The following is a 23,754-nucleotide window of genomic DNA, read 5'->3' as shown; positions in this document are numbered from 1 at the left end:
GATTAATGTATTTTAATGAAAATAAGGCCTGCCCCTCATTTCTCTTCTATAATATCCCACATCAGAGCTTTCAAAACTTGTCAGGTGTAACCCTATAATCCATTTAAACTGGTACCTGCTAAAGAAACCCAAGAATTATTATTTTAAGGCTGGCTCACTGAAAATACTACTCAGCCCAGCGGCATTCTAGGTCAATTTCCCCGTGACCAATTTTGGGGGAAATTTCCCCCAAGTCGTGTCACAGACTTCCTAGAAGTTAGTAAACAAATTGGCCACCGTAAGCAACTTCGAATTTAATGAAAAATGTAGCTGGACTCATTTCATGGATGGGAAGAAATAATGAGTGCAGCCAAATGAAAGCTTGAAGGAAGAGAGACATATTGGCAAAGACAGATGTGACCCAATCAAGCTGTAATTTGGAAACAATGTATACAAATTCCAGTCTCCCCTGTTTTAAATCCAGCTAACTAAACCGCAAAGCAAGGGCACGTGCACCAGTACACAGATCAAGAAGCCAGATGTAATGAAGTCTGAGGTGCAGAATCAGCCAGCTGACTTTTAAAAAACTTGGAATGGACATCATTCTAGGAGAAATTGCCCAATGGAACCACTGGTTAATGTACAGAGTCTGGACAAAGTAGAGTGCTTGATAGGAGCTATGCAAAGTTCACATTCTTAAGCCTGGGTTTACATAGTCCAGCTGTTTACATCCAACAGCTGTCAGCTTGCAGATTCTGACGGCATTGAATAACAAGATAACACAGATCCCTGCAACATACGAGGAGCAGGAATCCAACTGCCATGAGGAGAGAAAAATTGGGGCAGCACTTTAATGTGCATTTTTTAACAAAATTTTTTTTATTCTTTTCAATCTCCAAGTTAATAGTTATGAAGAACAGAATGCTCTTTAGCTACTGACTAAATATTGCTAAATCAGCTATGCTTTATAAAAAACCAAAAGCAAAAACAAAATAAAAAAAAATTGGGGGAAGTGCATGCTTGGAGTGTAGCAAAAAGACAAATTTATGTCTCCTCCAATTCCTTACTTTCCATTTCCAGCGGACCTCCAGACCCCTCCTATCCCTCTATCCTGTGAGCTTCTAATCTTTTCTTTCTCCCTTGCACCTCATAGCCAAGGTGGGATCAAGTGCAGGAAGTGAGCCGGAAGACTGAGCCAGTGTGTTCCTATGGGTACCACAGTGGCCACGCCCCTGGCTTCCTGGAGGAGGCGGAGCCTATGAATGCACATTGGCTTGCCCTCCTGCTGTTAATACTACTACTAGATACTTGGAGCAATTGAGTGTATCAGTAGTTTGGGGCCAGAGAAAAGTGATTGTAGGTCCCATGGTCTCCTTCCCAGTCGGACCATTCTCTCAGCACATATACAATGGTGTTCTGTATGAACAGAATTGCATGAAGTTTGTTAGGAGAAATTTCATTCACATTTGTTCACAGAGAATGCCCCTGATACACATGCCCATACAGACACATGATATGACTGCAATAGATGCTTTTAACATTGAGGAAAAAGCAGACTTAAAAAAGGCATTAAATACAAGGTGACATTATTTGAGAAGTTTGAATGTGAAGGGGAGAGGGAACACTATTTCATGATAAATATCCTATGGAATGTATTGCTGCTTTTATGAAATGCATATTGGATGCAGTGTTTTTGGTTTTGTTTTTAAATGCCTTTATTTCTTCAAACCACCGTTAGGAACAGTTCGAAACAATTCAATATTCAGCCCCCATGGTCAGCATCTTTTTAAAACACTGGCTGAAGCAGTCAAAAAATATTCTTACATATTTAGCGCCAGTATGTGGATAGTGACCAGTGCGGACTACTATATAATAATTCTTACCTCCAACGTTCTATGGGTCTTGCTGCCTGTGTTCGCGACTTCTTCGAAGTTGGTGTGCTAGGCTTCGTAGCACAGGCTGATGTTACCGTAGCCATTATGATGTAACCCGCGAAAAAAGAAAAAAGAAAAAAAAACACATGCATGCCTCACAGCTGATCCACCCCCCCCAAACTGGCTCACGCATATTTGAACCACCATACAGCTCGACAGCAAAAGAAAAAAAAGTGGTTCGAGCCTGCCTGACGCCACTGATGCGCTCAACAGCCGCCCTCCCGACTTACCACAGTGGCTCAAGCCTGCCTGCCTCGTGAATTAGCCGCCCTCCTGGTTAATGAGTGACGAGTCACGACCCGACGAGGTAAGTGAAGAAGACTTTTAAAATTTGTAGGGAGGGGGCCTGGAACTGGAAGGGAGGGACAACGATCCTGGAACTGGCAGGGAGGGGGGACCCTGGAACAGGGAGGGAGGGGACGACCCTGAAACTCGGAGGGAGGGAGGGGACGACCCTGAAACTCGGAGGGAGGGAGGGGATGACCCTGAAACTCGGAGGGAGGGAGGGAGGGAGGGAGGGGGGCCCCTGGCACACACTCTCTCTCACACACCCTCTCTCTCTCACAGACACACTCGCACCCAGTCTCACTCTCTCTCTTTCACACACACAGGCACATTCACTCTCTCTCTCTCACACAGAGTCACTCTCACACACACTCTCTCAAACATACACACTCCGAGGAAAACCTTGCTAGTGCCCGTTTCATGTGTGTCAGAAATGGGCCTTTTTACTACTATCCAGATAAGGCACTCCATTCTAGAACTTATCCAGCAACGATAACATGCAGTCTGCTATCCAAATAATGTAAGCTATCTGTCTTGTTATCCAGGCAGAAGAATGAATGCTGCCACTATCTGGATAAGTTCTGAGATTGTCCTGGCTCCACCCCAGCACTATCTGGATAGCACAGAGATGGTCTGTAAGGATATTCAGAGGAACTATCTGGATAGTCTGTAACAGGGACGGACTGACAGTGATCTGGGCCCCTGGGCAATAAGGATCATTGCCCCCCCCTCCCCACCACCATCCCCATCAGATCACTGGTTCCGCATCTGTTCTTTTTGTTACTATGTACTTCCTCTATGAATATACAACATACTTGTAAGGTCTCCATATTTTGTAAACCTGCACTATATACATTTTTTTTTTTAAATTAAAGATGTTATGAGTTTTCTCAAAAGTTAGATGGTTAGCTCCTACATATCAGCTTTCAACACACACACAGCCTTCTTTGACTTCCTCCATTTATAGCACTGACTGGAAGGGGACATTACAAAACAACTTCATGCACAGTTTTGAACAGGCAGCCATGAAATAGACTATTAGCTTCTTAGAATTCTCACTCCCCCCCTCCACATCTTCTGATTTCTACATTACTAAGTTATTTTTAGTGTAAATAGAGAGGAACGTTTCAGGAGAGATGGAAAAGAAACTGGAGGGAGCACAAGAGTGGAGGGAAAGCAGAAGGATGGGAGGAGGGGGTGATCATCAGGTGAAGATGGAATGAGCAGGAGAAAATGGGAGGGTGTAAGTAGAAAGGAACCTTTCAGGGGCGATTGAAAGGACTGGAAACTGGACAAAGCACAAGAGTGGAGGGAAAGCAGAAGGATGGGAAGAGGGGTGATCAGCTGGTGAAGGAAGCGGGAATGAGCTGCAGAAAAGGAGAGAAACCTTTCAGGGGAGATGGAAATGAAACTGAACAGAGCACAAGTGGAAGGAGGGGTGATCACAGAATAGGAGCTACAATGAATTGTGCACAATGCAAATGGAGAAGGGTCTTTTTTTTCTGACCTAGTTGAAGAACGAGAAGTCAAGCTGCTGGCAAGTTCACCACAATTACTGTCCTCAAGGCTCAAGCTTGGTCCACTAATGCTGGAACTTCTCTCTGCTGCGGCCCGCCTTCGTGGAAGAAGGAAGTTACCTCAGAAGGTTGCGGGACAGAGAAGTTCTGAAGCCAGCAACATCAGCCAATGCATCTCAAGGAGGTTAGATGTATCTGCTGGTGCTGCCCTGCCTGCACAGAGGAAACAAGACAGAAGGGGGGTTCGGAGATGAGAACGGAGCATCGAGCATGGGAGAGGGAGAGAGAGCGATGGATCATCTCGGTTGAGAGAGAGAGGGGTGTGGGCATGTAGCATGTTATGTGGGAGGTTAGCACTGGGCTCCCCATTGCTGTGGGCCCTTAGGCACTGCCCGGTTACCCAAATGGTCAGTCTGCTCCTGGTCTGTAAGGATATTCAGAAGCACTATCTGGATAGGGCAGAGGTGGTCTGTTAAGCTATTCAGAGGGGCACACAGTGCAGAGATAGTGTAAGTCAGTGATCCCCAAACTTTTTATTATGGTGTAACCCCTAACATATTTTTCCATGGTTTCAGTCCTCTTAATATCAGACTCCCATGTATGCACACATTAGTTCCTACATTGTTGGGAGACTAACAGATAGCAAACAAAATACCACTAAAAGCCAATGCTTTCATTCTGCAGATCCTGGAAACTGAACTGGCTGAGAAGACCCTAGGATAAGTTGTAAGGCCCTGCCCCCAAAACAAATGTTCCCAAGTAACATTGGGAGCATTGCTCACTGATGCCCCAATGCTCAAAACTCCGATGCTATACAGAACAGCGTTGGAAATATAGCGTTGGGACAACTGCCTAATGCTCAATGATAATGGTATGCAAATACAGGCACACTGTTAGCGTTGGGCATTGGAAAGTTAAGGGTGGGAGGGCCATTTTTGCCTGGTGCTTGCATTCAAGAGTGGTGTATTGAGCACAGCTCTTTTGCGCATGCCCAGTCAAACCGAAGAGCAGGAGCCTGCACCGAGAAGTGGAGATAGGCAGGGAGGAGAGCTCCTGTGCTGCTTTTGGGTGTTCCTCCTCAGGGCTCCAGCATTCTGCTGCCATGTTGCCCATATAACAGATAGCTCTCTCGCCCCCTCTCACACTTTGGGGGTGTTTCCCAGCTACTTCACAAAGGATTTTTGGCTTTGGAGATCAGCACAGGCTGAGGACAATACAAATGAGCCATGGTTATCTCTGATCGTGCGACTGCAGGGTACGCAGGTATCCAAACGTGGGAGAGAGGGAAAGAACACACGAGGACCAGTGTCACTGCTTTAGGGCAGTTGATCTGCCAACTTTGTGTGAGGGGGCAAAGGCCAGCTGGGCTGCTTCTGGGCACTACACTGGCTCAGCACAAACACCCTAACGCCAGTTCCGAGCTGGCATAGGGTTTGCATAATTAAGGGTGCCCTTGTTCAGCGCGCTGTCCTTCAAGCATCAGTGGGCATAGGAAATGGCTTCATTTGCCTACATTAGCTTGCTATTTGCATTGTTGTCCTGCGAGCTCATTGTTTCCCGCAGTAAGGGCCTTTGAGCATTGTGTGCCGGTAAACATGGGCGATCGTCTGGCACTAATGGCCTCTAGCGCTCGTGTTTACTTCTGAGCATCAGCCTGTGAATTCTTTCCGATGGATGTGTATATGGGTTGCCTCTGGGTGTATCTGTGTTGTCTCTGACCTGGAGGGGAGGGGCAGTTTTAACTGAATGGAATCCAAACATTCCGCCAGTTTGGAATAAACAACAAGACACGTAAAGGGCACCTAAATGTGGGCGCCAACTAATTATAGAAGTAAACATACTCGCATGAATCATTTCACAAATTGGCACTCCCGCGTGTATGTGTTAGGCACTATTCTATTATATTGACGCCATAGTCGCATGGCGCATAGCAGCAAATGGGCTGTACCAGTAGGTGGAGCATGAGCATGTCATGGGTGTTCCGCTAAGCAATACGTGCACTTTCTATATCAGATGTGCACATTGCAAGGCACACAAGTGTGCCAGCTTATGCCCGTCATTGACCCGGTGTAAGCTGTCACACCTAAGTTTCAGCATGCCAAAGTGTTATGATTGTGGTCGTGACCCCTCTCAAACTTACCTTATTTCTGGTGGTCAGCTTCTTAGCTGGCTTTTGTCTGTTCTTCCTGAGTCAGCTCTGTCTCTGTGTGCTGGCTGCTTCCAGCGTGGCTCTAATTACTCCACTAGACTGCACCTGTGTGTGTTGCCTGAGTTAGCTCTGTCTCTGTGTGCTGGCTGCTTCCAGCGTGGCTCTAATTACTTCACTATACTGCACCTGTGTGTGTTAAGCCTCTCTGTGCTTCAGTATGCTCTCTGCCTGTGTCCTGTAGTGGTGACATCATCAGTCAGGGCCTTGATAAGGAAGTGGTGTTCTTCCATTCAGGGCCTTTGCAAACGCAAAAGGTCCAGGTTAGTGTTTGTGCAGTTTGCACTTCTGCCTTGTCTTGCTTGCCTTGAATCCTATCCTTATTCCAGTCCTGTTGACTCCCTTTCCTTCCTGTCTGAGAACCCTGTATTCCTGGTGCAGTTAGCACTTCTGCCTTGCTCTTGTCTGGGTGCCTGGTGGCACTTCTGAATCCAGTCTGCTTTTGGCTTCCTTTCCCTCCTGTCTGAGTACCCTGAACCCCTGTCTGCCCTGCTTTTGTCTAGGTGCCTGTGGGCACTTCTGAATCCTGATTCCTGGTGTTCCAGCCTGCTAGTTCCAGTAACGGTTTCCCTCCAAGTCCTGCCGGCTGCCTGTACTCAGGGGCTCAACTCCTGGGGAATGGCGGCTATGTGTAGGTGAAGCCTGGTTCTAGTCCCGTGTGTTCCTGTCCAGTGCGTTCCTGTCCAGTGTGTTCCACATCAGTGCGTACCAGTCCCGTGCGTACCAGTCCAGTGCGTTCTAGGCCAGTGTTGGTTGGTGGGTTTTGCCTGCTGCTGCCTCTCCTTGTCAGCAGCCCAAGGGCTCACGATTACTCCAGAGTGGAGGTTTAGATATGATCGTGCAGATTTTGTGGAGTTTCTGGTTGGCAGGTCGATGGGGTCGGTCATGTATCCCAGTACCGTGCCGTAACTAATTTTGTGAACAGTCGTGCAGATTTTGAAAGTGATGCTTTCTTTCATTGGTAGCCAGTGCAGTTTTTCTCTGAGTGGTTTGGCGCTGTCAAAACATGTTTTTCCAAATATAAGCCTGGCTGCTGTATTTTGGGCAGTCTGAAGTTTCTTTATGATTTGATCCTTGCATCCCGCATAGATTCTATTACAGTAATCTGCGTGGCTTAATACCATGGACTGTGCCAGGTTACGAAATATTTCCCTTGGGAAGAATGGTTTTACGCGTTTGAGTTTCCACATTGAGAAAAACATTTTCTTTATGGTGGACTTCGCTTGGATCTCTAGTGATAGGTTACGGTCGATTGTTACTTTGAGAATTTTCAGGCTGTCTGAGAAAGGGAGGGTATATCCTGGGGTGTTAATGTTTGTGGGTTTGTATGTATTGTATTGGGATGAGATAATGAGACAGTGTGTGTTTTCTGTATTGAGTTTTAGTTGGAATGCATTTGCCCATGAGTTCATGATGTTTAAAGCTTAGTTTGATTTCGTTGGTGATTTCCGCCAGATCATGTTTGTATGGAATGTATACTGTAACGTCATCAGCGTAGATAAATGGGTTGATAGGGTGGATAGGGTCTTGGCTAGTGGAGTCATCATGAGGTTGGAAGAGGATTGGTGATAGTGGTGATCCTTGCGGTACTCCGCAGCCTGGTTTCCATGCTGACGATATGTTTGTTTTTGATTTCACTTGATTATGTCCTTGTGGTTAGAAAGCCCTTAATCCAATTCAGAGTGCCACCACTGATTCCAAAGTATTCTAGGATTCCTAGCAGTATGTTATGGTTAACCATGTCAAATGCACTTGACATATGAAATTGGAGGAGGAGAATGCTCTTGGCCTATTGCTATTTCCTGCTTGAATTTGGTTAGGAGAGTGAGTAGTACTGTTTCGGTGCTGTGTAGGGGTTGAAATCCTGATTGTGACTCATGTAGTATAGTGAATTTGTTTATGTAGTCATTGAGTTGTTTGGTCACCAGTCCTTCCATGAGTTTGACTACTAATGGGATAGAATATGATAGATAATGTGTATTGTGCATGATTCAGTTATTATTATGCCTATTAGTCTACCCTTTGGGGGGGTAGATATTAATAGATCTTTGCAAGTAAAGAACTTAGGGGTTCTACTGGATAGTATGTTTTCTTTTAGAACCCAAGTGCAAGTGTCAGCCCACAATGCGTATTTCAAGATGTGCACGCTCTGTAAATTGAAACCTTTGTCATGGAGTGATTTTAGGAAAGTAGTTCAAGCCATGATTGTTAATATGATCTATCTAGAGCTGCCAAATCATTGTATTCAGGCACTTCAAGTAGCACAAAATTCAGCAGTGTTTTTTGTTATTTGGGTTGGCCAGGTCAGAGCATGTGACTGTTTACCTTACACACTTAAAGTAGTTGCCTGTAAAGTATCGTCTCCTGTATAAACTGTTGCTGCTTACACACTGCACTGTACCAAAATTCATCTGCCTACTTGAAGGAGGCTGTAGCACGATATGTGCCAGTACGTGGATTAAAGTTGCAGGAGCAATGTACTCTTGATGTGCCTGCTTTTCCACACTTCTGCCTGGACTTGACTAGGGCTGGTGCGTTTTCTGTAGTGGCACTTCAAACTGCCCTTGAAGTCTGACTCTCAACTTATTTCTTTTAAGAAGAATTTGAGAAATTACTTGTTTTATTTGGCATATTTTGTACCTGCCTGATTTCTGTTACCAGTTTGAGCCTTAGGACTTATCTTTTGTATTTTCTTAGAGATTTTTCTTTGATGATGACCTTGCTTATTTGTCTGTTTTTATTATGTATGTTTTTTTGTACTCCTGCCTTGGATAAAGGCAGTCTATAAGTAAATATTCTTATATATATATATATATATATATATATATATATATATATATATACATACACATACATACACACACAGTGAAACCTCGGTTTTCGTTGAAAACAATCAGCGAAATCCGAAACCGATGAAAACTGAGGCAATTAACGAGGATGGCCAAAATCGGGAGAAGGACGGCCAAAATTGGGAGAAGGACATCCATCTTCTAATACAAATTGGGAGATGGACGCCCTTCTTTTTTGACGAAATCCGAGGCAACCAACGAAAACCGAGACAAATTTCTCGTCGAAAAATCAACGAAATCCAAAACCGACGTCAACGAAAACCGAGGTACTACTGTACATACACACACGTCTTTGTCTTTATGTGCATCAGTACAAGCTCCCTGGCTCTTCTAATTTGATTACAATATAGAGAACTTTTTTCAAGCCTCCTTTGGATTTAAAGGGCCTGATATCCAAAGCTACTTCTCCTGCTACCCAAGGTAAGTAGTGCTGACTGAGGCCATATCTGGATTTTGAGCAGCATTATTTGGATAGTGCTGTTGAAAATTCCTGCAGTCCACCCCAGCACTATCCACTTAGTGCCAGGCTGGATCTTAGGACAGAGCTGGAATGCATCAGAGGACCGGCAATATTCAGCCTAGTATCAAGAGAGGAAAAATGCTCTTCTAAATTGCCTGGGTAGTGGCGATGAATATGTGCCGGTGGCCATCACTATAACAGCTGAAATAAATATTTGAATATCTGTTTAAATGCTGATGGGTGTTTAAAAGAAACAAACTCTAAAACTGCTAGCTGACTGCTTTCTTTTTGTAAATTATGTGAAGCCTGGCTTTCTGAGAAAGCCTTTGGCTAATTTACTGTTTGTATGCTTTATTAATATGTTATTCATTTTCTCTATTTCTTTTTTTTTTATTATTAACTTAAAATGTTTTTATTGGTATCAAAAACAGAAATAGTACAATCCAACAAGCCAGAAACAAATAAGTAAAGAAAAAAGACGAGATATGAAGACTCTGATACAATGTTATACCAAAATATCATCAACCCTCCCCAATTCACCAGCCCCCTCCTTATCCCCCTCCCATTGCCCTGTCATTTTTTCTATTTCTTGTTTTTTTATTTGCTTTCTGCATCATCTTGTAGCTGAAATTAATTGGTGATACATACATTTTGCAAAGTCTATACATAAAATATATGTGTGTGCATGTCTTTGAATAGGTCTGTGTATGCATGTGCTTCAGTGAATGTATATCTGTGTTTTTCTGTATATGTGTCTGTGTGTATATTTGTGTATCAGTGCTATTTCTGTGTGTGACTGTGACAGAGGATGGGAAAAGTGAAGGGCAGTTTGAATGCATCAATTCTCTATCCATTATGTTCCAATGTATCAGTGTTTGTATGCTAAAGGTGCTGAACTGCCTCTTCTGTCGAGACGCATTGGGACATTTTCTAGGGGACTATTTCTATGGAACCCCATGTCCAATCTGGAGTGGAAGAGTTACCTAGAGGTTAGAGCACCAGTCTTGACATCCAGAGGTGGCTGGATCAAACCCCACCGCTGCTCCTTGTTAACTTGGGCAAGTTACTTAACCCTCCATTATCTCAGATACAAAATTAGATTGTGAGCTCTCCAGGGACAGGGAAATACCCACTGTACCTAAATATAACTCACCTTGAGCTACTACTGAAAAATGTGTGAGCAAAATACAAATTAAAAAATATATATATGTTTTCCAGCTCAATGTGTCTTTTCCTCAGCACCAAATTTAGGGCCCCTTTTACTAATCCCTAGCGCACCATCATATCCATATACTTTTGTAGCGCCAGAGTGTACCCGGAAGTAATCGGGCAGTGCAACACACTTCCCAGTTACAGTCGGGTGTTAGCGCGGGAGCCCCTACCACCACCTCAATGGGTGGCGGTAAGGGATCTTCCACGAAATGGCCATGCGACAAGTGCTTTATTTGCCACACAGCCATTTCCTGAAGGAGAGAGAGACTTCCCTTTTACCTGCTGCAGTAAAAGGGGGCCTTGGGGCACATGAAAAGTGTGCCAACGCCAGCGCAGGCCCCCTTTGCTGCAGCTTGGTAAAAGGGGCCCTTAGTTCTTTTACATTAAGTTTTCAGACAGTTGTTTTCTCCTAGTTCTCCTATGTATAATTTATTTCCAAATTTCTGTTCTGTTTGAAAGAGGAGGATGCCAAAAAAAGTTGGGTTTTATTCTTCCTAAGTATAGGTACAGTGGCAGTCCGCTTTTCTAAGAAAAATCTAGAGCAAAGTTGATAGGCCTCAAATATCTCCAGGTTACCCTGTAATTTACTAAATTAAGAAAAGCGTTGAACAAGACTCATCCAGGCTGCATCATTATCTCTAGACTCTGCCTTCCTTTTTCTGGTATAGATATTTAAAAAGTCAAACAAGGACAGGGCCAGGTCCTCTCCACACCCTTAACACCGTTGTTGCTTTTCAAAACACATTGTGATGAGAAAGAAGGTTACAAGTAAAGTTACATTATTTACTGAAGGAGTAGTGAAAACTGCAGCTGGGAAGAGTTGTTTTTCTTAAGCCCCTGCAGAAGTTGCTAGACAGGAAGCACACTGTTCAAAAAGATCACCTATTGCTCCTTAATAAAGCAGTTTCAATGTGTGGAGGGAATGTAAAAAGGCATGAGAGTTAACACACACAATAACTATGAAAATATAGGCAGGTTGTAGGACCCAAGACTAATCCAATTGTTAGCATAGTGGTTTATAACACTTTTTAAAAACTTCTTTCCAAACTAAACAGATGTTGGAAAGATGTCACAGACCATTTTACATAGAATGTACAAATCAGAGTTGAGACATCCAGGTTGAGATGTGCTCAGCCTCAATTCCAGCGGTATGTTAAAAAAGGCTCTACCAATGTAGAGCCTTTTCTAAAATACCCGCAAGAGTACACATTTGTTAGCATGTCCAGCAGGAGCAGCCATTTTGGATAAAATGAGTGGCACAAACCCAGAAGTTTCCACATGGAGGTGCTGGCACTTCCACACAGAAGTCATGATTTTGCAACTTCCATGTCTATATGGCACTGCCTCTATATATAGTGACTCCATTTTATAAACCTACAAGTAAGTACCTCCAATTAAATAGCGAGACTGCAATTTTAATTTGGTTACATGATTATTAATCTGATAAACCTCAACGGTGAAGCTTGGCGCTTTTACAGCATCAAGCATCATCCACCGACCTCCTCATTGGCTCTTTCAAATACCATTTATTTTTGCTTACAACAAAATATCTTTTTCTTTTTAATTATCTTTAAAGATAAAAATTTAAAGATATCTTGAAGAATGTCAGCTTAGGGGGGGGTCCGAAAAAGGGTGTTGGATTAGTCTACAAGTTTAGGTGGTTACAGGCAGCAGAATGGAGAAGGCCACTGGGACCATGGCCCTCCCAGTATTGTGTCCCTCCCCCACAATTAGAGAGCTTGGGGGAGGGGGGCAAGAGACTGGTTTGCTTGGCCTTTCCAACCAAAAAGGTGATCTGCTTGAAGAAGAGATTTAGCTATTGAACATATATGTACAGTGGAACCCCGATATAATGTGCCCTGCAAGAACACAAATCTGCATATAACATGATCATATCTTGGCTCCCCTTTTCTTACATACAGCTCCCTCTGTTGTCAACATTGTCTAGCTACACCATGCCTGTATGAAAAACACTCCAATCACTGTTTAGGTTCGCCTTGAGCTCTGTCTATGCAGTGTCGGTGTGAAAACTACTTCAGGTGAACACCGTCTACGTGGCTGAAGGCCACTCCCATGGAGAAACCCATCTTGTAAGCGGAAGTCTTTCATTACTCAAGAGAAGTTATCTGCACTCAATCAACTGAAATCTGGTAAGCAAGAAACTCAGCTGGCCAGAGAGCTTGGCATCAGTGGTTCAATTGAGTTATTTTTCTAGTGACCCCATTATAATGCGATTCCACATTTAATGAGATGATTTTTATGAATCCCAATCATCGCGTTATAATCGGGGTTCCACTGTAAACGTTATCCATCTAGGTGGTCCGCACAAATAGATGTTTCAAGTTACACAGAGATAGCATCACTGAATGTATATATCTGACAGCATGTAAGATAGATGTTTCAAATTATACATTCTCCATGTAGCTGAGCAGCTTCATACTTGTGTACATTTTTCACATTTTTCTGTCTAAAAATACAATTAAACATGCATTAAAGTAGGAGTTTGTTTCACTATCTACACACCATACTCTACATTTTTTAGGTGAAAGAACTGTACAAGTATTCAAAAATAAGCTAAAAATCCATAAGTAGACAAGAAATGCATAAACTCCACACCCCCTCATACTTTCCTACACCTCAATCCAGAGATTTTCAACCTTTTTCATCTCACAGCACACTGACAAGGCGCTAAAATTGTCAAGGAACACCATGAGTTTTTTTAAGGATATGTGTCCACTCCACCCCCTTCTCACTCTATCTTGCCCCCATGAGTTGCTCCCTCCTCTAATCACACTTAACTTAAAAAAAAAACAAAAAACACTAGTCTATAATATTATTTGATAATGGAAAGATAAAAATTTAAGAGCTCCTAAGAAATGAGAAAAAAAATCCAGGAAGAAAAATCCAGTAGGGAACTGCAGGAGAAAGAGGTTTCAACAGCAGCTTTGATTGACACTTCAGTTACCTTGACCCCAAGAAGAAAAACAATTTTGGATGTCCCTGACGCTGGTAGTCTATGAATATGCGAAAACTGAGCATGCGCAGAGTACCTATATTGGTGGCTCAGGAAGCAGTTGCTGACTTCCAAGCTGTGCTTAGGAGCAACTTGGCACCTTCGGGGATATCTTCAGCTGGCAGGGTTTAGGGATTCACGCCAGCCACCACAGCCACTGAGAGTCCCACGGCACACCTGCAGACCATCCATGGCACACCGGTTGGAAATCGCTGCCCCAATCAAACACACACACACACACACACACACACACACACACACACACTCTCTCTCTATGTAAAGCCACACACACCTACACCCACTACAAACCCTTTCTATATATGGACACTGATGCACAAATCCCGCATACACACTTACCACAAATTCCCACACATCTCCACTCACCAGCCTCCACAAACACACACCCTATGCTCCTACACACCTCCACCTACCTGTCCCCCTACTTCTCACACATTTATCATACACTCTCTCACAACCACATCCCCACATCTTTTTACATCCATCACACACACAAATACTCTTATCCATAGCTATCAACTCTCATACCTCCTTAAGAACCCTCACCCCCCCCCCCCCAATCCCACCAAGGCTGTGGAGTTGGAGTTAAAAGCAATCTTGGGCAGAGTCAGTCAGTAAAAATGTACCTACTATGACTCCAGCTTCAAAACAAAAACTTGCAACATTATAATACATGGTAAATTTATCATTTTATACTCAAGTATATATATTTTTATCCTGGATCTAGAGTACAACTCTGCCCACCCTGACAAAAAACAAAATCCTGCACATACCCTACCTAAATCCCCTGCACCGTTTGAACATGACATCCACCCCAAACTCTCCCACACCATTTGTACATATCTATGTTTGTTTGTTTTTTAATTTATAGAAGTTTATATATTGCCCTAGGGGTCATATTTGTGTTGTCAAAGCTAGGCCTCTGCATGCTTTCCCTACTTGTCTATATTTTCAGCTGAAGCTCTGCCTATGTTCTGTCTGTGAAAGACACCAACAGATAATGGCTAACGTGCAGACCTGCCAAAGGACGGCATGAAAAACAGATCACAGATAAACTGTTTATACTCTGGAACAGCAAGCACAGAAGAGCGGTAAAGGTGTTTCATTTTTTTTAAGCAAACTTCAAACAAGATTTATCTAGAAATAAGAAAGCCCAGTTGCATTACATCCTCTAGCCTCCTTTTAATAAGTGGAAGAGTAGCCTGGTTAGTGCAGTGGCCTGGGAACCAGGGCAACTGGAATCGAGTCCCACTGCAGCTCCTTGTGACTCTGGGCAACTCTTAAACCCCCACTACCCCAGGTACAAAATAAGTACATAAGTAAATCATATGCAACCACAGAATGGAAGTATGCCAAATCTTATCCCCCTTCTCTTTCCCTCTTAGGTCAGAGCCAGAAGCACAGTTCCTTACCTCTTGCATCCAGACGCTAAAAGGTCTCTGCCAGGAGGTCTTCTTCTCTAGATGCAGATAGGCATTGAAAAGGATCAGGTAGATATAGCGCTCTAAGTACTGAAGACTCCTCAGCTGCAGCAGACACATCTCCTCTTCGCTCTTGGCACTCTTTACCTGGCAGGAACAAAGAACTCATCAGCAAATGCATGAAAGATACACTCAGTTTCTTTTCTCATTTTCCTGTAGGAAGATTTTTATTAAAATCCAAAATTAGTACAGCAGCTGTCTACCCATTTATCACCCTTACTATACTAAACTGGGGGGAGGGTCATCAATGCTGTCCTCGGGACCCACCCAGCCAATCAGGTTTTCAAGGTATCCACAATGAATATGCAGGAATAACTTTGCAAGTACGCCTCCGTCATATGCAAATGTATCTCGTGCATATTCATTGTGGATATCTCAAAAACCTGACTGGCTGGATGTGTCCTGAGGACTGGGTTGAGAACCACTGCACTAAATAGAAATGGGAAAAAAATATCAGCCCTAACAATCAAAGGCATTTATGTAGTACAAAGGTTTCCTAAATGTATTCAGACATTGGACTGAATATCACCGCTGCTGCTGACCTGCTGTACACATAAAATCGATGCCAGTTGCTACCCAAATAGCGGTGATGAATAATTGAAACACTGTGGCTGGTGCTTAAAACAAATGGGCTAATCAAATATAGGACTAGATTTATTACATAGTAACATAGTAAATGACAGCAGATAAAGACCTCTATGGTCCATCCAGTCTGCCCAACAAGATAAACTCGTACGTACTACTTTATATGTATACCAGACCTTGATTTGTCCTTGCCATTTTCAGGGCACAGACCGTAGAAATCTGCCCAGCACTAGCTTTGCTTCCCAATTACCCGGTGTTGCCACCCAATCTCCGCTAAGCTTCTGTGGATCCATTCCTTCTGAACAGGATTCCTGTTTAACCCACACATTTTTGAATTCCGTTACCGTTCAAAAAAGTGTGAGATAAACACAAAGGATTCCTGTTTAGAAGGATGAATCCACAGAAGGCATAACAACCTTTATTAATGCAAGTTATTAGAAAATATGTCCCACTGACAATAACAGGACCTATTTTAAATAGCATAGCTGCATCAATGCAGTAACACAAGTATTACATCTAGCCCTTGCCTAAATAACTGGCTCTTTTTAAAAGAATACAAAACAGCTAAATATACTCAGAACGCAGAGTAGAGTGTAGAGATAAAGTACAAAGAGAGGCAAGTATAAAGGATAGGAAAAACAACCAGAGTCAGTTAAAGTAGGGCCAGCGCTAGGGTCTTTGGCGTCCCCCGCCCTGGTCCAGCCCAGCATCTCCTTTCTCACGTCTCCCTCCCCACTTCTCCCATCCACCCCCTTTTTCAGCCCCAGCATGCTCCCGTAATCCAATGCTCTGGTTACCTGGACAAAGAAAGACTCAAATGGTGGAACTCCTTACCACCCAAAATAAGAAATATACAGGAATATGCTAGATTCCACAAAATCCTCAAATCGTTCCTATTCAAACAAACACTCAAAGAAAAACCATATCTCAATAACTATTTATTACCTGAATTGGTTATTACTCTATTTACCATTCACCTTCTCTTTGCTTCATACACAATTTCTCATTCATAATAGATTTTCTAAATGTTAAACATCCATAGCTATCCCAGTACGTTTATGACATTGTATTGTAAAACTGGATTCTTACAAATAACTTTCTTATGCATTATTCTTTGTTATGTATCCTATACTGTTTATTGTAAGCCACATTGAACTCAAACTTGTTTGGTATAATGTGGGATATAAACGTCACAAATAAATAAACACTGTCACAACCACGTTCAAATTTCTGTATTAGAGAAAGAAACTATGGATCAGGCAATGTTCATGCATTTAAATATTTTTATTTCCTGGATTTAATAGATTTTGGATAAACTATGCCCCGAAGTACTGGAGAAAATGTCAAGAAAGGCTATATAACATGGCAACTGTAATACTATAGGCTTATAGGTGTAATGGGCACCATAGGGTTAATGGGCAATTTTAAAAAGCCAGTTCTGTGCGTAAAACAGATTTGCAGAACTTGCTTCTTTCGAAAAGGCATGGACTCTGTGTGCCAAAAAAATATATACACACAGCTTCCACATACATACGTTTCCCCAAATTTGAATAAAGGTACTCCAATGGGCAGGGATGTGGATGGGTTAGCATTTATACATATACTTTGCAAAATGTATGCGCACATAAAATAAGCTGAGATATCTGTGCATACTGAATAGCAAGTGTAAATATGTGCATGTACTTTCCAAGGGGTACCTTAATGGCTGTTATTGCAGAAGCCCTATTTGTGATTCACACATGTAAATACCAGTATTTACATATGGGCATTATTTATATACGTAAAGCCCAATTTTAGAAAGTCAGTATTTACACTTGTATAACTGCACTAACGTAGACTGAAAGGGGCTGTAATCTGTGTGGAATCAAAATCTATAGGTGCATTTCCTATTTCAGATAAGAGATGCATGTGCATGTCCCAATATATCAATGTTGGGATGCATAGCTGCTCTTGCATGTGTAGGTTTGTAAAAAGTGCTTCTTTGTATCAGCCCTTTGCATAAGGGATAAAACCCTCCAATGCCCCATTGCTTATTTCCCCTTCTAAAATGAAAATAAATAAGGATTGTAGCCTCTAGAATTAAATGCATACATATGCAACTTAGCTGGTGTTTCACAACCAGGGCTTTTTTTATGCTGGTACACACTGGTACGGCGTACTGGCACCTTTTTTCCTCCTGGCGAGTCCTGCACCCTTCCTCTCACTCCCCTACTTACTACTACGTTGGACTCGGCAGCGCGAAAGGTACAGGCAGCGATCGAGAGAGGCTGGCTGCAAGTCCCGCCTATGTTGTTTCAACTTCCTGTTTCCGCATAGGCGGGACTCGCAGAGGGAAGCTCTGATGCTGCCAGCCTCTCTTAATCGCTGCACCATTTGCATTGCTGAGTCCGCTGGCAGCCATTCTATCGCTTTGCAGTGGAGGAGGAGGACGGGCTAGGAGAAGGAAGATGGGCTGGGGGAAGAAGAATCGCTGGACATGGATGTGAGGGGAGGGCAGGGAAGAGAGGAGAATCGCTGGACATGGATGGCAGAGGACGACAGAGGGCAGAGAAGAATTGCTGGACATGGATGGCAGGGGACGACAGAGGGCAGAGAAGAATCGCTGGACATGGATGGCAGGGGACGACAGAGGGCAGAGAAGAATTGCTGGACATGGATGGCAGGGGACGACAGAGGGCAGAGAAGAATCGCTGGACATGGATGGGAGGGGAGGTCAGGGAAGAGAGGAGAATCGCTGGACATGGATGGCAGGGGAGGACAGAGGTCAGAAGAGAATCGCTGGACATGGGAGGGGAGAGCAGGGGAGAGAGGAGATGCTGGACATGGATGGAGACGAGATCATGAGATAGAGGAGAATTGCTGGACATGGATGGATGGAGGGGTTGGCGGGGAGAGAGGAGAAATGCTGGACTTGGATGGAGGAGGGAGAGAAAATGTATTGCTTTATATGGATACAGGGGAGGGAAGAGGAGAAATGCTGGACATGGATGGAGGAGGGAGAGAAAATGTATTGCTTTATATGGATACAGGGGAGGGAAGAGGAGAAATGCTGGACATGGATGGAGGGGAGGAAAGAAAAAAGAAGAAGATGCATATGGATGGAGATGAGGGAAAGGGAAGAGAGAAGAAAAACTGCACATGGATAGAGAAAATAGGTAAAAGCTGGATCCACGTTAATTCCATGGAGGAGGACCCAGCTTTTACTTATGGATGTATGGCAAGAAATGAAGAAGAAAGGAGGAATGTAAAGAAATAAATGGAAAGGAAGCCCTGGAAACGGAGTTAAGGGAACGGAGAGCAGCAGAATCAGAGCCTGGGACCAATATGGATAGAAAAGTAAAGTCCAAACAAAAAAACAGCACCACAGGCCTTTACAAATGGAACACAGTTCTTTAATGAATGAGCCTTGACAAAAAGACCCGACACGGGCCGTGTTTCGGTGACTAGCACCTTTGTCAGGGGTCACAGTGATGACATGGAAAACTTGGGGAATAACTCGAATATATTCCTCTACAATATATTATTCCGTTTGGATACAGAAAGTGAAAGTGCCTTGTTGCTTTGTAGCTTTTACTATATGAGACGTGGGGACCCCTGACGCAGGTGCTAGTCACCGAAACATGGCCCGTGTCGGGTCTTTTTGTCAAGGCTCATTCATTAAAGAACTGTGTTCCATTTTTAAAGGCCCGTGGTGCTGTTTTTTTGTTTGGACTTTAGTTTGTACTTCGTTCCCTCTCTTTTGTTATATAAAAAATAACGTCACCAGACAACAGAGGTAGAAAAATTCATTTTATTTTCATTTTAGTGTTGGAATATGTCCAATTTGAGAATTTACATCTGCTGTCTTATTTTGCACTGGGTATACTGGAGCTGTAACAGCTTACTGAAATTATTTATAATGAAAAAAAAAAAATCACTATTTTTTTCTCCTATACTAGTATAATATTTTCAATGATGTCTGTTTATATGCACCATGGCTGGTATAAGGGGTGTGGCTATCACAGGGGTGGAGCCATATGTGGTGACCCCGCCCATGAGTACCGGCACCTTTTTTTCTACAAATAAAAGCACTGTTCACCAGTGGCGTACCAAGGGGGGGGGGGGGGGGGGGGCGGTCCGCCCCGGGTGCCAGTGGGTGCTCCGCTCCCGCCGCCTCCCGTGGTCGTTCCCGTGGCGCCGCACATTTAAAAAACCGGCGAAGCAGCGTCGCAGGCAGCGCCTCGTGCCCTGCTTGTAAAAAAAAAAAAAAAAAATCAAATCTCCTTCTCCTCCTTGTCTTGACGTCGACTCGGGCCTTCCAATCAATTTGATTGGAAGGCCCGAGTCGACGTCAAGACGAGGAGAAGTAAGGAGATTTGATTTTTTTTTACAAGCAGGGCACGAGGCGCTGCCTGCGACGCTGCTTCGCCGGTTTTAACGGGACTGAGGTAGGGAAGGAGAGGGGCGGAAGGGACTCGGGTGGGGGTGTTCAGAGGGGAGAAGGGGACTGGGGTGGGGATCTCAGAGGGGAGAAGGGAAGGGGAAAGGAGAAGGGGACTGGGATGGGGGTGTTCAGAGGAGAGAAGGGGACTGGGGTGGGGGTCTCAGACAGGGGAGGGGAGAAGGGGACTGTGGTGGGGGTCTCAGACAGGAGAAGGGGACTGGGGTGGGGGTGTTTAGAGGGCTGGAACTGGGGGCTGAAAAAAGGGGCAGAGAGAGGGGACAGATCCTAGATGGAAGGGGGAGCGAGAGGGAGGGCAAATGGTGGATTGAAGGGGCAGAGAGAAAGGGCAGGCAGTGGATGGAAGGGACGACAGAGAGGGCAGACACTGGATGGCAGAGAGAGAGAGAGTGAAGACAGATGCTGGATGGAAGGAAGACGGTGAAAAGAAGATGAGGAAAGCAGAAACCAGAGACAACAAACTGTAAATAAAATATATTTTTTTATTTTTTTTGCTTTAGGATAAAGTATTGTAGATGTGTTAAATGTTTATAATAGAACATGTAAATAAGGTAATCTTTTTATTGGACTAATTTTAATACATTTTGACTAACTTTCGGAGAACAAAACCCCCTTCCTCAGGTCAGGATAGGATACTGTAACAGCACTATACTGTACTGACCCGAGGACGGAGGTTTTGGCCTCTGAAAGCTAAACGTATTAGTCCAATAAAATGGTATTATTTTACTTTCTATATTTGTTTTATTTCTATTTGTTAATTTGTAAAGTGGTGATTGGTACTTGTTAGGTTTTTTTTTTCAAATTTACATCTGCTGTCTTTATATTTTGCACAGTACTAGGGGACAGTTTCTGTTTCTGTGGTGTTGCATTGTATGCAGAGTCTGGCATTGGGGGTTCAGTTTAATTTTTGTCTAAATAGAAAGTTTATGATTACTTATTCTATAGTGGATTAGGGTGTATCTGTGTTTGTGAAAAAGACATGGCTTTCAGTTGGCATTGACTGTGCAGGATCTACGATCTGTACTATTCTGTCTGGTTTCGTTTTACAATAGGTGAATTGATGTTCTAGTGCTCACTGTAGTGTTTAAGATGCTTTCCTTTTCCTTGTGTGACTCGTAGAAATGACTGCTTATGGTATGGTAGAATTGCTCTATAGGTCCTGAGTGTTTTGTATTCTCGGCATGCCTAGTACTGGATTGGGGGGGGGGGGGGTGTTAAAAAATGACCGGCCCCGGGTGTCAACTACCCTAGGTACGCCACTGCTGTTCACAACATACATGTGTAAGTTCTGATTATACCTACTTGCATGTGTAATTTACACATGTAAGTTGCCAAGTTCCTCTGTTTAGTTTTTCAACACTTATCTTTGCAAAATGACTGCTCTCCCTGTATGCACAAGAACATTCACTTTGACTAAACAGTGCTTTGCAGTGGTTTAAGGAGCAATTTCCAGATTTTGGACACATCACAGATCTCATATGAGAACACCTACTGATCTCACTCAAAAAGTGTTTGAATAAATTTTCTGACAGATACCCCTGAGGCAGGCAGCTGTGCACCATAACAGCTTTGAATAAAGTGAAGTTACTTTTATGGGTACAATCAAATAAATTGGCATTTCTTTTTTTCTTTCAGTTTGATAAGATTCCAACTGAAAAAAAAAAAAAAAAGAAATGGCTTCTTTTTGCATTGTTTGGCTTGTGCTATTGTGGGAACCCTTGCCTCCTTCCTTTTATGCCTTTGCAGCTTCAAGACTTCTGCTGGGTGCATCCAAACTGACAAGAAGCACAGCCACTCCATTACAGCCACTGAATGCCAAACTCACTTGCTCAACTGGACAGCCTTTCTGCCACTGAAGAGGGTAAATATTGGTTTGTGAACCTCCCCAGGGAAAAAAATGTTGGTTTGTGAGCCTCCCTGCTCATTCTGTTTGGAAAGTGACAACTTTCTCACTTTTCAAAAGCAACAGAAAGCAGAAAAGGCAGAGGTCAGTGCCTTGTTTTACTTCGCAACATTACAACTTGCTGTTTTCCTGGGAAACACAAATATAACCAGTGATTAAGCAAAGTTCTTCATGAAAACAATGAAAGAAAACAAAATCCCCTTCTTTAGTAACTTCAGTAAAATATACAGACCTCTGACCCTCTCCGAACGCATGAGCACACCACACACCCTACCAGGCATATAATGAACAATATCATCTCTGGGCTCTTGCTGTCCAGCCCCTCCTCTATAATTTAGTACCAAGGAGGTCTAATGACAGGAGATGGCAAAGTCTATCTGGCTCATTATCTAGGCTGAAGGCAGCAAGCGGAGCTTGCCACCATATTAGTCATAGCAAAACAATAGCAATCTTGTGAGGTTTATATTGTTTTATAAAAACTCCTAGGTTTTGCATTCTCTGTTAAGAGGAGATCTAGGGAATGCGATGTAAGGGGAGTGTGTGTGTGTGTGGGGGGGGGGGGGGGGGGGGGGTTAGGGAGTTTTCAAGGGGTCTGTGAAGGGAGGAGGGTTATATTCAAAATGTGTTTGTCAGTGCTCCAGATCCTGCTTTGTTATTTGCAATGCTGTATTGTGGATTTCAGTGCTGAGCTATATGCATTTATTTTTACACATGATGACAATAAAGATATTTTTATATAAGAAGAATAGAAAACGCTTATGATTGCCTATGTGTGTGTGTGTGTGGTTTTTTTTATTTGACAGCTATTTTTAATTATTTGAAAGCTTCCCATATGTAGATATATATCATTAAAAAAATTGAAAATCACTTAGGGACCCTTTTACTATGCTGCAGTTGTCCTTGGCGTGTAGATTTGCCATGCACCAAGGCCACTTTTACCGTAGAAGGAGGGGGGAGTTTAAAAAAAAAAAAAAAAAAAAAAAAAAAAAGGAAATGGCTGTGCAGGAAATATATACTTGCTGTGTGACCATGTCCTGGGGGAGCCTTTACTGCTTCCTATTTAGGACAAGATAGGGGATCCTGCACTAACCGGGTAAGCCCCCAGCGGAAAAAATAATTTACAGTGCACCGGAAATGGTGCACAGTGGGGGCGACACTACCACTGACTCCAGCGGTGAGCCGGCAGTAGCTCTACCACCACTTTGTAAAAGGGCCCCTAAAACAGCATTAAAAATTACTGTAGCTGGTAGAAACAGTAATAAACTCTGTATTTTCTGCTCATTTTAATACACTGTTCTATACAATACAGTAAAACCTGGCCAAATCTCAGTGAGGATATCCTGTTTCCTAATGGGTTCATCTTAACTGTTGTTGTAATCTGCCTTGGGAAGCTTGGTGTTATTAAGATGGAATATATTGAAAGTAAAATTAAACTCTCTTTTCATCGGGGCACATGGAATATCTTTACTTCATCTCTTTTGTAAAAGTTTACATTTTAGAAACATAAATGGATTATTCTGTTTTGAGTATGTGTCAGGGACAAGTGGTTTTATAAGTCAAAATAATAAAAATAAATATTTTGTTTCATGCGTCTCTCTCATTTGTTTAAACATAACTAAATGGGCTATAAGCCCCTAATGCAGTACATTGCTTTTCTTGTATTTTGTTCTTGTGATGACACATACTGTGCCAAAACTGAAAACGCTTATCTCTTCTTTCTGGTGGATAATAAAAGGAGCTTACTGTGAACACTATCCACCCTAAAAGGTTGTTGTGGGGATGTACATGAAGAATTGTGATACTGCATAAATAAATGTGTATTTTTGTTCCTAATCATGCATCCAAAGGTTATAAAATTCTTTCAAGAAAGG

At 43.0% G+C, this 23,754-nt stretch overlaps 1 protein-coding gene across 5 annotated transcripts in view; it reads right to left on the bottom strand.

Annotated features, from left to right (window-relative positions):
* The window catches only part of PALD1 (phosphatase domain containing paladin 1), a 514,740-nt gene that overhangs the window by 34,978 nt on the left and 456,008 nt on the right, over positions 1 to 23,754 (bottom strand). For all 5 annotated transcript variants that reach the window (XM_030203509.1, XM_030203510.1, XM_030203512.1 and 2 more), the window contains exon 19: positions 14,886 to 15,041. In XM_030203509.1, the coding sequence (XP_030059369.1) occupies positions 14,886 to 15,041 (156 nt within the window). The remainder of the gene's footprint in view (positions 1 to 14,885; positions 15,042 to 23,754) is intronic.

The sequence above is a fragment of the Microcaecilia unicolor genome, chromosome 5, assembly GCF_901765095.1.
Source record: "Microcaecilia unicolor chromosome 5, aMicUni1.1, whole genome shotgun sequence".
NCBI classification, from domain to species: domain Eukaryota; kingdom Metazoa; phylum Chordata; class Amphibia; order Gymnophiona; family Siphonopidae; genus Microcaecilia; species Microcaecilia unicolor.
The sequence above is the reverse complement of the archived record's forward strand: the minus strand, read 5'-3'. Positions and strand labels throughout refer to the sequence as shown.